The sequence below is a fragment of the Thunnus thynnus genome, chromosome 22 (assembly GCF_963924715.1).
Source record: "Thunnus thynnus chromosome 22, fThuThy2.1, whole genome shotgun sequence".
Taxonomy (NCBI): Eukaryota; Metazoa; Chordata; class Actinopteri; order Scombriformes; family Scombridae; genus Thunnus; species Thunnus thynnus.
The window spans coordinates 19,879,289-19,893,772 of NC_089538.1; the positions used below are offsets into that span (position 1 = coordinate 19,879,289).

At 39.2% G+C, this 14,484-nt stretch overlaps 1 protein-coding gene across 5 annotated transcripts in view; it reads right to left on the reverse strand.

The window, feature by feature from the left end:
• The window catches only part of phka1a (phosphorylase kinase, alpha 1a (muscle)), a 34,409-nt gene that overhangs the window by 9,985 nt on the left and 9,940 nt on the right, over positions 1 to 14,484 (reverse strand). For 4 of the 5 annotated variants that reach the window (XM_067580680.1, XM_067580679.1, XM_067580682.1 and 1 more), the window contains exons 6-21: positions 14,316 to 14,396; positions 11,959 to 12,057; positions 11,727 to 11,873; positions 10,852 to 10,905; positions 9,403 to 9,525; positions 9,082 to 9,177; positions 8,812 to 8,919; positions 7,416 to 7,494; positions 7,117 to 7,251; positions 5,158 to 5,267; positions 4,687 to 4,831; positions 4,471 to 4,549; positions 3,269 to 3,453; positions 468 to 629; positions 281 to 363; positions 35 to 177 (exon numbers count right to left, since the gene is read on the reverse strand). In XM_067580680.1, the coding sequence (XP_067436781.1) occupies positions 35 to 177; positions 281 to 363; positions 468 to 629; positions 3,269 to 3,453; positions 4,471 to 4,549; positions 4,687 to 4,831; positions 5,158 to 5,267; positions 7,117 to 7,251; positions 7,416 to 7,494; positions 8,812 to 8,919; positions 9,082 to 9,177; positions 9,403 to 9,525; positions 10,852 to 10,905; positions 11,727 to 11,873; positions 11,959 to 12,057; positions 14,316 to 14,396 (1,829 nt within the window). The remainder of the gene's footprint in view (positions 1 to 34; positions 178 to 280; positions 364 to 467; positions 630 to 3,268; positions 3,454 to 4,470; positions 4,550 to 4,686; positions 4,832 to 5,157; positions 5,268 to 7,116; positions 7,252 to 7,415; positions 7,495 to 8,811; positions 8,920 to 9,081; positions 9,178 to 9,402; positions 9,526 to 10,851; positions 10,906 to 11,726; positions 11,874 to 11,958; positions 12,058 to 14,315; positions 14,397 to 14,484) is intronic. The other variant, XM_067580683.1, reaches the window with a different exon arrangement.

Below are 14,484 nucleotides of genomic sequence, written 5' to 3' on the forward strand. Positions count from 1 at the left end.
TATAACGCCGCTCTTCCAAACGACGTGATCTCACTTGTCTTTGAAGAGGATGTAGAGAATATCAGCCTGGTCCTGGAGACTGTGTGTGTCTTTCAGCAGATGGACCAAAGCCTCGTGGTCGACGTTTCCGCTGGCGTCTCTGGGGATGCCGCACTCTGAGACCGCCACTTCTGGAGCCTGGACGAAGAAGGATGATGAGGATGATGGACAGAGAATCTAGTGAAGGACTGTAGGGTTGTGTCTAGTCTGTAGGGAATGAATGAAAACAAAGAAAACCTACCTGATGCTGTTCAGAGTTTTCTGGGAGGTGCAGCGACTGCTGAGCAGAGCGGAACAACTTGTTCGGCAGGTACATTTGGACATCTGGACGTAAAAAATAAACAAAAACAAAAAGCACTCTGGTGTTAGTGAGTATCTTCAGAGAGTCATCCTCTGTATCGACGTGTTTCGATGATGGATCCACTCACTCTGAATGTCGAGGTCATGAGCAGTTTTCATCAGAGACACCATCTCCTTAGTTTTGTTGGCCAGAGCCTTGAACTTCCCCAACGCCCCCAACTTGCGTTTGGGCTTCTTGGGAGCAGACTGGGCCAACAGGTGGTCCAGGTACTGGGCCAGGTCGTCAGCCTCTGGAGAGGAGGGCAGAATGACAGGCAGTGGAGACAAACGATGGGAAAAAAAAGAGGAAAGACGACAGCAGATGGAGAAAAAAGGCTTGTTGAGTTTAAAAATTTTTCACAAGGTTGTACTCACCTTTATTTTGTGCACACATATCCTTAAAAATTCAGAAAACGCTAGCATTGAACTCAAAAATCTAAATTTCATGAAAAGTGTTAAAATTTCTACAAGTAATTACAGTTTTTGCAGTTTTTAAAGGGTTGTTTAACCCAAAAAAAGCACATTTTTTACTAAATAATATTGAGACATGCAAATAGTTTTAGATTTATTTGGCAAAATTTTGATTTGTTGAATTGCTGCCTTTACATTTTTCAAATAAACACTTTTACATTTGGAAAAACATGCACTTCTTATTTTTTTTGTGTGTGAACAGACCCTTTAAGCTTAATTTCAGTGAAGCTGTGAACCTTACGTCAATGCTTGATCAATCACAATCAAAACTCTTGCAGAATATTGATTTAAGGATCTATTTTAAGGATCTGTGGACACTGATGTTAACATCACACATTCAGTAAATGTCACACAAGCAATTTTAAAACATGCAAATAAGTTAAATTCAACCAAACATGCATTGAAAGCGAGCAAACTACTGCAATGCCGTTTAGGTAAAGATACAACTCACTGCAAACCTGTAAATCTGTAAATGCAGCTCAAGCAATGCAGCTCAAGCAATGCAGCTCAAGCAATGCAGCTCAAGCAAAGCAGCGTTTCTTAACCTTTTCGAACCATGACCCCATTTTTGACACCTTAAACTAAAGCTGTCATGTGAATTTGATGTTTTGTGTTTTATTTTTAACAGCAAAGGAGCTGAAAGTTCATTAACAATTATATATTTTATACCAATTTATTTGTAATTGAAATTTTACTTAAAAAGAAAATAAAAAATGCTGTCCTAAGACGTAAGGCTTCAACTGGTACCAACCAGTTATGATAGCTTGTCACGACTCCCATTTCAACTCAACGTATCTGAATGAAAACTGGTTTCTATGGGTACCAATGAGTCTCCCCTTTACAGACATGCCCACTTTATGCTAATCCCATGTAGTTTTGGGTGAAAACCATGCAGACCCTAAACAGTCTTGGAATTTGATAAATTGGGTTTGACTGGAAAGCTGAGACTCTTGTGGATTCAATGAACCCAACTGTATTCATGTGTGATGATGTTGGTCCCCATAGTAGCCATTTCATTGAGAAAGACCTCACTGTATAGAATGACCTATTGTGACCTCTAGGAACATCACAGCCTCATGAAACTTTACAACCACAAACTAGAGACTGAGGGCATTTGGAGGATGTGTGGCTTTCCTAGGTATACTGACAATAAAGGGGTTTCTGAGCAATTTCCAGAACAGAAGTGCTCGCCATCCAATTGCCAAAAAATGTAATTCTTACAGAAATCTCTGAAATTTTTTGATACCAAATCACAGTATGAATTTTTCTATGGTGTTCCTCAATGTCTTGGTGTTTTAATGTCATATTTTGGAGGGATTTTTGACCATTTTTATCAATTCTCAAGTGGTCAAAAATGGTTACATTTTGCACCAAATCTGTGTAACAAACTGTATCAACCCAAAAATTGCCGCAACAACATATGAGAAACTTATAATTGAGCACAGGAATGGTAATCATATACTTCCATCATAATGTTTTAAGCCCTTATACACTCCAAGCTTTCAAATTTGAATAGGCGTCTAACCAAAACACAATGCTTATTACAGATTTATGACTAGAACAACCTGACACATACACTTCTTCAGAAAGCTCAAACTGATCTTCAGGTTCCCAGCTTTCAGATGATGTAAACCACTTCTATGTGGCCTCTACTGTTGACCTGCTATCTCCCCCTAAAGATCCCCCGTCCCCCCTTAAAAAAAGACAAAAATGGGTCTATGGTAGTAGGGTGGGGAGGAGTGGAGGAGGTTAACATCTGGAGACCGAGAGCATTAAAGAGCAGTACAGAGTGGATGGAAATGAAAGAAAGGTCAGTGATCATGTGACAGGAGTATTAGTTTTATATTATATTTCTGGTGACGTCACTGACAGGTGAGAAATATTACATGATTTATTAATTTTATGGATTTTTAAAAAAGGGTGCCAGGTGAAATAGATCATTCTCAGTGACAATGAAGAAATATGACTACCAAGCAAAAGTGAGGCCTGTTAAATTAACAGTAAGAATGGGAAATGTTAAATGTTAAAATGAAGATTTTCAACAAAATCCACAGATTTTTTTTTTGGCTCAATCACGTCTGTTTTTTTTTCTTTTGAGACATATTTTAACATACAGTATATTACAGGTGAAACAAATGATTTCTGTGTAATTTTGAGTCAATCAGTCGGTTAAATATGGTACCAACAGTATATACAAGTAAAACATAACTACTTTTCCTGTGTATACTTGTATTTACTACTACAGTCTATGGTTATATATGTATTCTGGGAATACATTAACCACTACGGATGAGGAAAACAAACAAGCGCTAACTGGTAGCGTAGCCTCAACATTTAAATTCTTACTTTAATCCGTTTTTTTCCATAGTTGGTGTCACCATTCCTCATCCATTCATCCATCCCTCTGTCTTTTTCTTACCATCGTCACAACGTAACTCATGCACGTATCCATCGCCGTCACTCCCATCATCATCATCATCATCATCACCATCATCATACTCTGCGTCGTGCCGGACCATGCTGCCAGTACCCTTACCGTCCAGGAAGCTGAGGTGAGCCAAACAGGAAGTGGTCAAGAACTCCGACAGCTTTCCCGTCTGGATCCTGGAGAGGAAGAGGAGGAGGAGGAGGAGGAGGAGGAGGATGTACATAGAGGAAGAAAGAGAGGAGAACACCTGAGTGTGAGGTTTTTACATTTTATACTTTCTGAAGTGGTTTTATGTTGTGCATACTAATGATTTTATTCATCTGATTTCAGTTTAGTTGTTTATTTTCACTGTGACAAACAAACAATAAACATCTTATAATCAATAGCAACAGAAAAGTATTTTAACTGCAACGAAATCAAATTCAAAAAATGACTAAATGTTGATTTCTTGGCATGGAAAAGGAGGAAAGATGAAATACAGAAAATGTCAGTCACACAACACAAAGTCATTTTAAGTCCACAACATTCAGTTGAGTTGCTATGACAACAAGTCTGTGATATGTTCTTATTTCTTTTTTTTTCTAATTTCATAAAAATGTGGAGTTCTTGTTAACAAACATTTGCAAAGTCAATTTTTCTTAAAAGTTTGAATCATGTGCATTGTGTACATCTATGTTTACTACTGTCTGTACATTTATTGCCATTTATATTTTATTTTACTACCTATTGCTCTCTTTATTCTACTTTATATTTGCAGTATTATTATTATTATAACTAATAGATGCTGGTGTTGTCTCATCTTTTTCCATTGTGTAGTTGACTGCTTTGTTATTCTGTGTTTATGACAATAAAAACCTTGAACCTGGTAGCTAACAGTCTTCTTCTGCCACCCATCTATAAGTGGAATAGCGTGAAAACCACTGGCAGGACCACCAAAAAAACTTCTCCACACTGTTACCAGAAGTAAAAAACTGTTCAATTATATTTTCTGTACATTTTTGTTTCCCTACATGTCAAAACTTACAGGATATAAAGTGATTCTGGTAATAAATAAAAATCGAATAAATAAATTCAATTAAAACCAGAACCTGCCTTCCAAATCCAACATGTATAATTTGCGCGTGAACATAGAACGTCAACACATATGTGGGACATGACTTTGGCATCTTGAAGGGTAGCTAAGCTAAGCTTACCTTGCTCCTCCGTAGTATCCATCCTGTAACTTCTTCAGTGTAGCCAAGACTGCAGGGTCCACCTCTGAGTGGTCCGCAGCTGAAACACACACACATACATAAAAATGACTAATACATACTGTAAGACCAAGCACAAGAGTGTATTTAATTGTCTTTTTGTGTCAGTGGACTCAACTGGAACCCCCTATCAGAATAAACATGCATGTGTGAACTCACTCAGCATATTCTGTGAAATGGGGAGAGTGATGGTGGGTCGTCCGGTCATCCTCCACCTTGATGCCAGGTAGGCGATTTCTGTCCTCAGCATCTCCACGATCATTTTGTTGTCCAACGCCAGATAGAACTGCTGGTGGTCGATGAACTGGAGGGTTTTTAGGGGGTGAGATTGGAGGAATGACGATGAGAAAACACGTCTTTGTATGGATGCGTTTTCATGACTTGTGAACTTAAAACAACAGCTTTATCTAATTCAAGGGAACATGAACAACAGGTTTTATAGGAGTATGTGGCCTTTTTTGATGTTTTCACATGGTCAACACATTTTTGAGATAAAAACCATATCAAAGATGATTCAAAAATATGTCTAGTTGTCACAGAATATAACTCAAGACCTTAATAAATTCATAATATGCTATGTTAAGAGGATCAAGTGCTTTCCCCCTCCTTTGTTTCTGTTTTCTAACCAACCTGAGGTGTGAATGCGAACACGCTGTTTCTGATGATGTAGAACTTGGAGGTTCCCAGCACTCCTATTCTCCTGTAGGGTCGTCCCGTCAGACCAAGCCTCGGGTTACGACCTGGGACAGAGGATTCGTTTAGATATTAACCTTTTGACCTCACAGTCACAGCTGAACGTGTCTCAATTCTACCTTTTGTCCTCTCATGTGACTCATAATCTGACATTTTCTAAATGGTCTAGAGAGCAAAAGGCTGCATTTTCTCTTATCTGACCCAATTTGGATACGTGAAAAACAACAACAACAACAACAAAAAACAAAAACAAAAACAAATTCAGAAAATTACAGTCATGACATAAGCAAATTTCCTGTCATTCAGCAGGGACAGCTGTCATAAATTTAGCTTCGACACCTTCTAAACCAAGTAGTATTACCCTTCACTGGTATTCAAAGTTAGTAACAGTACAACTCCTTTCAGACATGTACCGTGTTAACATTTCTGTTCAAATGCCTGTCTTGTTCCACACCACAAAAACACTGTAAATGAGCCAATTTAAGTTATTGAGAAGGATCTGATCACAGCAGATCAGTCTATAAAAATGGTTTTCCCCTCAAGTGCTGCAAAGCAAAAGAGGTAAAAAATTAAAAAAAATAAATTAATTAAAAAAAAGCCAAATGTCCAATTTTCAATCATGCTAACTGCATGGATGAAATTATGAATGTCCTGCAGACCACTTCACATATAGCAAAATTAATAATAATATCAACTGACAGTAGAGTTGTGTTGGTCGATTAGTTGGTCGATATGCTCTCGTCCGACTAAATTCTCATTGATCGAATAATCTCCGTGTTACTTTCATAAGGAGAAAAGTGCTACATCAATAGCTTTCCAGGAGTAAACCATTATTTCCCGCGGCGGGAGGGACAGACTAACGAATTACCTGGGAAAACAACGGGGGTGTATTCAAAACACCCCCGTTGTTTTCACAACTTTGAACTCGCCCAACCTAATGGAGACTGCTAGGTCTAACTGTACTCAACGTTTACTGAACGTGCTGAACGTTTACTGAATCTGTGTTTCTCCATAATGACACAGCGAGAACCCCCGCCAGGCCAAAAATATATATTTTTTAATATTTGATATCCGATTGAATATCCATTCATTCGGAAATCGGTAGCGTTTGAGAGTCTCTGTGCAGCGCTGTTCCGGTACGTGAGTCAACGTCTGTGTCGTTGCCGGGGAAACCACTGGTCGCGTAGCTCCGTTAAGGAGTATATTTGCGTAGCGCGTGGGGAAAGAGAGGCAGAGAAGTGACGGTGGATGCGAGCGGGGCAGAGGAAAAGGTTAGTAGTAAGTTGTCAGTCTGGCAGTAAATGTACAGTACAGACTTCAGCGGGTTAGTTAATAAATGCTAAAAAGTCACGTCTGTTGTTTCCCCAAATGCTGGAAAAGTTAGCTCCAAAGTTAGCAACAATGGGTTAGCATAACCTGAAGACACAAAACAGAGAAATACACCAAGATTTTCTTTGGTTGACTACAGCCCTAACTGACAGACATTAGAAAACAGGCAGCAGAATTCTCTATTTAAATAATGAGAAAATTAAGTTAACCGTCCCTAACGCTCATGTTGGTCATTAATTAAGACTTCAACGGCAAAGTAAGTTTAAAAGTCTATCAGTGATGCATCCTGATGATCCTGAAAAAAAGCCATCAGTTTAATAACAGCTGGATGAACCCTGCAATGTTACTTATGTCATATCTGAAAGGTGTTTATGCCCATGATATTGTGGGTGAACTTTTGGTGATGTTTATCTTCTAGAAATAAACTCCATGCTGTCATTTTTCCTTTTGAAAAAAATAAAAATCCCTCAAACAAATTTAAAAAAACAAGCAATTCCTTTTATCCAAAGCTTTTCACACTGGAGCAGCAATAAAAAAAAAAAACAACATCTCCCTCTGAGTTTGTACCGAGTCTGGCGTAGATGTGGCTGAGGACTCTGGAGGGCTGGAGGTGGATGGGATGGATGTCAGCCACAGCCTCCACCTCGATACCGTTCCTCATCAGCAGTCGTTTAATCTCCTCAGTCTCTGCCAGAATGGACACTACAAGAAAACCGATGAAAAACTATTCAGTGAATTTGGACTTCAAACCTCTTGTGGTTGGTGACCGAGAGACACATTTCACCAGGAGTTAATCCAGAATTTTCAACACTAATCAGGGACTGAAACAACATCTCGATCCCTAATCAAACGTCCTGAGAACTCACCTTGTACAACTACATCAGGCTTGGGGATGGTGGAGAAACGTCTGTTAAGAGGGTCAATCTCTCCAGGGGCAAGAAAACCCTGAAAGATGGGACAGAACTTTATAAGTCAGAGCCTCAAAGTCTACAAGAATTGGGTTTGGTGGACCTTAAAGTTAGATTTGTTCTACTTGAACATTTTGAAGCAACATTATGAAATTGATCATATCGTAAGTCAACTGACTATCAGCATTTTTAAAGCAACTTTCAGTATTCTTTAACCATAAAATGGATGTTGCATGTGAGATTATTTAATTATTGAGTCACACATTAAATCATACTCAATTAATAAAAAATACATTTGTTTAAAGGGTCTTTACCAAACTGAAACTAAGAAAAAACAGACAGTGGAGTAGTGAAAACAGTTAATACAAGGGTCCAAAATAAAAAAAAGGAATTTAAAGCCATAAAAAAATGCAAATAATGACGAAAAACTATGACTGATATGGTTGCTTTTAGGGCTGTGCGATATGATGATATAACTATCATTTCATATTGTGCTCTATCCTGTATTTTGTTGTGTTGCAAATCACACTCTACAGCAATATTTTTTGTCCATCTTTTGTGTGGATTACATCAATAAATAACTCTTACTGGCTTTTTACTTGCGAAACTTTTATTGCACTTACAATAACGTAACAAGTGAAGTTGTCGTCAACTTGAGTACTTCACCTGTCTCTCCTCTGCTCCGCTGTGTGCGCAAAACACACACAGAGGGCTCAGCCCCACCCACGCTGAACCACAGAGAGCAGAGGAGAGTAGTGTGACCATAAATGACAGCAAAACGCAGTAGACACTATGTTTATTTATGCCATTTACCTAGTTTATGTGCCCTTGTTTCATTTCAGCTCAGTGTGAAAGTCTCTACTGCGTTTTGCTGTCATTTATGGTCGCGCTACTCTCCTCCGCTCTCTGTGGTTCAGCGTGTGCGGGGCTGAGTCCTCCGCACACAAAGCGCAGCAGAGGAGAGACAGTGAACCAGGTGAAGTACTCGAGTTATCAACAACTACACTTGTTACGTTTCATTAAGTGCCATAAAAGCTTTACGCGTAAAAAGGCAATAAGAGTAATTTATCAATGTAATCTGCGCAAAAGATGGACAGACAACAGGGGGTGGGGGGAACAAAAACAGAACAGAAACTACTTATTCATTGAATTTACAGAAAATGTGCTATATCATGATATGTATCATTATCTGGATATGAAATTACCTATATCAGGATGCAACATTTACAACACTTATTGGGAAATGAATATCTCTATTACTACTCTTATTTTGAAGTGTATTATTAATGTATTAAAATGTGATACATTTTGATTAAAGTGCTCTGAGAATGAGATTATAATATTCTTGGCTCACGTCACTCAGAAGGTTTCCGAGGACGTACAGAGACTGTCCCCATTTCAGAGGTAATTTTCCCATAGGAATCCTCTCCACAGAGTGAGGGTTTTCATACTCCTCCTCCACCTGTTTGTTAACACATAAACAAAAAAAAAACAACGTTAAGGATAAAAATGAGAGTCACAAAACACGGTAGAAACATGTCAATACAACAGAAGATCTCAATGCACCTTATAAAGTAGCGTTAGTAGCATGTTGATTTTATAAAACTTAACCCAAAGCTGTTACCTTTTCTGGAGGGACACTGTAGAGCTCTGGGAACAGTCGTATCCCGTCTTTCTGCTTGATCAGGATGCCTTCCAGAGCCTCCTGGTACTCTTGCACCTGGATGAGTTTGAAAAGGCAAACAGTGATGTTGTGGTCCGATCTTGTTGTGTGTTCGGTCAGTGATTTCTGTTCTCTCATAGTATGTGAATGAACAGGCTCAACTTCAGACGAGGTCCAGTAGGTATGTTCAGTAGGTTCACAGAGATATTTAAGTGCCTCTTCAAAGAGACATAATTCCACTGTTAAACTGGACATCGGAAAACACATTCAGGGGGAAAGTACCTGCTCAGGGCTGTTGGTAAAAATGCCATCCAGTATGAGGTAGGTCCAGAACAGTGGCCACTCACACTCGATGTTCTCAAACAGCTTCAGCTCTGCAGATTCGTAATACAGACGGTTTGGATCCTGGAGAAACAAAGAAGAGAATACAGAGCCAGAATTAAAACACAGAGCTATATTCCTCTGGGCCCTTTCCTTAAATTACTTTAATCTGTGCAGGAGCGTAATATAATAACCTAAATGTGATACTCTATCGATCCCTGCGGGGAACATTCTCTTTTAACCTCTATATGAAGTCTAAAGAGGTCAAAACTCCAGCAACACTTGTAGCACATAGAACATTATTGTTTGACCAATGTGGCTTTTTTTAGCTTGTGGTCTTCATCAGGGACCATGACCCTAAAAATTAGAGGCTTGCTTGGCTGCTGGGAAAAATTCACTAAATTTCCTGTTTCTAAATTCGGATAAAACTGAGATGCTGGTCGTTGGCTCTGCTAGACACAGACACCAGTTTGATCAAGTAACAGTAATGCTTGACAAAGTGCAGCAGCCAAGAATTTTGGTGTTACGTTTGATCCCAGCCTCTTTTTTGATAAGCACATTAAAGTTACTGCACAGTGGGTTGGTTTCTGTCTCAATGAATCTACTACATCTCTCTGACCTTCTGTTTATTTGTTCCACAAGCACATGAGTGTCTGAGCTGTGTGCCCCTATCTCTTCTCTCTACCTATTTTCTCCTCCTGTCCTCTCTTGTCTCTCTGGCATCTCTTGCTGGACCAGCAACCCATCCTGGAGCCGCTCTGCTTCCCTGGCTGTCGGTGCCTCACCTCATGTCTCTCTCTCTCTCTGCATGATGTCTTTATCCTTCTCTCTCCTCTGTGAATAATGTCTTTTCTGGTCTCTTTCTAGTCTTGTCTTGTATGTGAATGGTGTGATGTGAGTCTCCCCCTGTGTGCATGTGCAGTTTGTCCTCCTGCCAGGTCTCCATGGCGATGGAAGTCGTGTGGTTCAGGTCCTATTCTGCTCTGGTGACACCTGAAAGCTGCTTGGTGTACTCTTCATCACATTCTTCATATATACTCTAAATCTATTATAATCCTGTTATTCTGTTCAATGCTGTAATCTGTACAGACAACATCTATTACACACCTGTCCGTCTGGCTAAGAGGTTCAAACAAAAAAGGAGGAAAAAGAGTCACAGATTTCATTTTGGATTTCCTTGAACAGTCCATGATATTGCAGTTGTAGGGTAAAGATATACGTGATCACCAATCTGCACAGCCTCTACTGCTTTTGATGATGAAAACATAAATCAAAGCAACATATAGGCACCATATAATAACGTTTTTGTCCATTACTAATAAGAAAAAATTGTGTGAAAAGGCTTATTTGACAGGTAACATAAGACAGAGACAGATAGAGGTGACATCCACCTTTACACAGGTCGCTTACCTCTTTTGGTGTTTTATGTCCGTCTCTGAGGAACCTGCAGCAGCCATATCGACCCTGAACAGACACAGAGAGGATGTCAGCAGGGACAAAAATACCTTTAACTGGAAAAGATATCTGCACATTATCTGGTACAGTGCTCAGTTGGTTCAGATGATATCTCTAAAAAGGTGCTATGTTGTTGCGATTGGTAATCAAAAACCTGAACGTTGTGAAGTCCCCCAGGGTTCAATTCTGGGGCCTCTATCATTTAATCTGTTTTTGGGCACGAGGCAAAAAACTGCAGTTGCACCTGTTTCCTACAGTGCCCACAGTACACTAGACATGGTCTGGAGACCAACCAGTGCTCCTATACTGGAATACTTTCTCATCCTTTTCAGTCACTTAGTTTGTGGGGATTTAATGGAATACTACATTACTTACTTAAGTTGTAGCATGTGAGCACAATAAAGTAATATTAAAGGTGTTATAACTACATTTTGACACAGGCTCTCAAGACTACTTAATAATTTATATCCTCAAACAAATTTGCAAGTAATCAAATCACTAAAAAGCAACTGACAAACAGTCAACCTGGGGGTTTACAGGGCCCTAGCAGCCTGAGACAGTTGCCTGCTTTTTGTGGTTGTTAATCCAACCTTGCCTTGAGGCCAAATCACTAGAGCAGTAAGATTTCGTGTCATAGATATGCAGACGACAGCCACATTTACTTAGCTCTCTCACTAAATGATATGATCCCTTAGAATCACTATACCAGTGACTGAAATCTTAAAAAAATAATCAAGAGGTTGAGCAATTAAGTAAATAATCCTCTTTTCTTTATTGTTGCTGTCGACAATAAAGTACATGTTTTCCTGCTTTACTGTACATCTCTGCACCTGCAGTTTAGAGATGATCTCCTCCTTGGTCATGTTGACTATTTCAATGTCCTCAACAGCAAAGGCAGGGTAGGTGAGGATGGCCAGGACACCGGCATCCACCTCTTTGGAGATGGATGCTCTGGGTAACATGGAGGTCAGGATGGACTGATGAGGAAGAGGATGAATTAGAATCATAGGATGCTATCAGGACGCTATGCTTTTCAACATCATATATACTGTATGTGTATACCTGGCAGTGCTGTATGTCATCAGCCAGGGCGTGGACCACAGATCCAGGTCCTCCTTTTGCTCCAAACAGGTTGAGTTCATCCAACGCCTCCAGAGCTGCCTGGAGGAAACACAGCATCAGTATACCAAGGTGTGAGGTACATATTATAGAATTAATAAAGTTGATCTTTTTCACAGATTTCCACCAAGAAATACACTGATTGATTTGAGCTGAATTTTGCCCTGGTTATATTCAATTATTTCAAATTAATGAATAAATGAATGAATGAATAAAAAAATACATTCCAGCTTGTTAAAGTGCACTAGAGCCAAACCAAGACACATTTTTTTTAAAAACCAACGCTGATATTAATAACTGACTCATTTGCAGGAACACTCTGATCACATTCACACAGTTACACACATTCACACCTGGAAGCTGCCCAGTACAACCACAGTCTGATCTGCCGCCCACTGATCAGATCCGCTGGGACAGTTAGGGTTAAGGGCTTTGCTCAAGGGCACCTCAGTGGTGGTAATGAGGGAGGGGTGAGTGCTGCTTTTTCACTATTCCCTACCCAGATTTATCCTGCCAGTCCGGGGATTGAACAGATGATCTTCCAGTCACAAGCCCGCTTGTCTGACCTTTACACCACCACTTTGCATTTAACATTTGAATAATACATTTTACTATCAAATCTGTATGTGTATGTGTATATATATTCATAAACATATACATACACACAGACACATACAAAGTGGGGTCCGAAAGTCCGACACCACTAGTCTTTTTGCCTTTGTTTTGAATGAAATACTATTTTTTTTATTACAAATGATGATGTCAGTTTAACAATTTGAGTGAAAAGTTTAATCTTTGAAAAACGTACAAGGATTTCAGAATATCTTTCATATTCGGTATGTTCCCCTTTTTGCTTTAATGACATCATGCACTCAAGCTGGCATGGAGTCCAGTTCAGGTTTTGCAGAAGTTTGTACAAAACCCGATGACCCATGTTATCCCAGCACAATTTGACACTGTTCCAAAGAGCTTCTTGTAATGTCACAGAAAGCTTGGCTTTCTCATTCTTCAAGTGCCCCATAAATGTTCAATGGGGTTGAGCTGAGGTGACTATGGAGGAAAGTCCATCTATTATATATATATATATATATATATATATATATATATATATATATATATATATATATATATATATATATATATATATATATATATATATATATATATATTTATGAACAACAAACTTAAATAAGAAAGAAATTAAATACTTAAAAAACAAAGATATCAGACTTAATTGAGTAAATTACCTGTAAAACGTACATTAAAATGTTTATTTGCATATCTTTCCATAAAAAAATATCTGTGATAAGCCAATATTGGCCTATAATATTGGTCTTGTGATATATCGATAAGTCTTTGGTACTTTGGCAAAGTATGAAAAGAAGTGTAGAGTAAAGTGTGGTGCAGTATGGCAGAATGTGGTAATGTAGTACAATACATAACACAGCACATTTAAATGCACATTAAAACTATTTCATCCAGTGCTGCTGCTTATATATACTGATAACTTCATGTAATAATAAAGCAGGGAACGTTCTGTAGTGGTGCCCATTTCCAAAGTCTTAAATTAACCTGTGTGTGTGTGTGTGTGTGTGTGTGTGTGTGTGTGTGTGTGTGTGTGTGTACTGAGTTGAGTACTGCGAGTACTGTGTTATTTCTGAGTGAGAAGCCATACTTGGAAGACCACAGAGAACCTGATACCTCCTGTACTCTGCCGGCCAAGGACAGCGCTCAGTCAGCCACAGCGAGTGTTATGTGAAAACTTCATAACTTCAATTTTCCACCAGGGATTTTGTTTGACGTTTCCTTTCAAATAAAAGGATCGTATCTTTTTATAGACTGAGACAAAACCCTGCCAAAAAAACCCTACTCAATAACATTAAAATATTCTCATTTCGCTTTTAAAAAAACAAAAAAAAAAAACGCCTTTTTACTTCAAAAGAGATTTAAAAGGATTTTATCAGACTACAGGATTATATTTATCTATAACGACAAAAGGGAGCTCTGATGCTACTGTGTACACCTTCAACAGCAAAATGAAGTCCTCCCATCTGATCCCGAGTCAGTTTGGACAGTCTGGGTCGTCTAAATGTCAGTGTAAAGGCCGTCGGAGTGACTAGACACCTTCGACCGTGCCAGCGATATTTACTGGAGCACCTGTTCTGCCTCTGCGTAGGGAGTCAGGCTGGTTTCTCCTTCCTGTTCACCCTCTGCTATCCTCACTCCAATAGGACGAGGGAGGACCAGCGAGACCTGTTGATATACATTGTATGCTTGCATGTGTGTGTGTGTGTATTAACCTTGGCTGTGCCTATAGAGCTGGCGTTAATCTCAGTGATGCCCTGATTGGTTTTGTCCCCTCTTTCCCACATCCCATAATCCTGCGAGGAACCAGAAAAGAAGAAGACAGCGTTAATATAATATCAATGCTTCCCCAAACACTTCAGAAAACTGAAACACTGTAGGTGT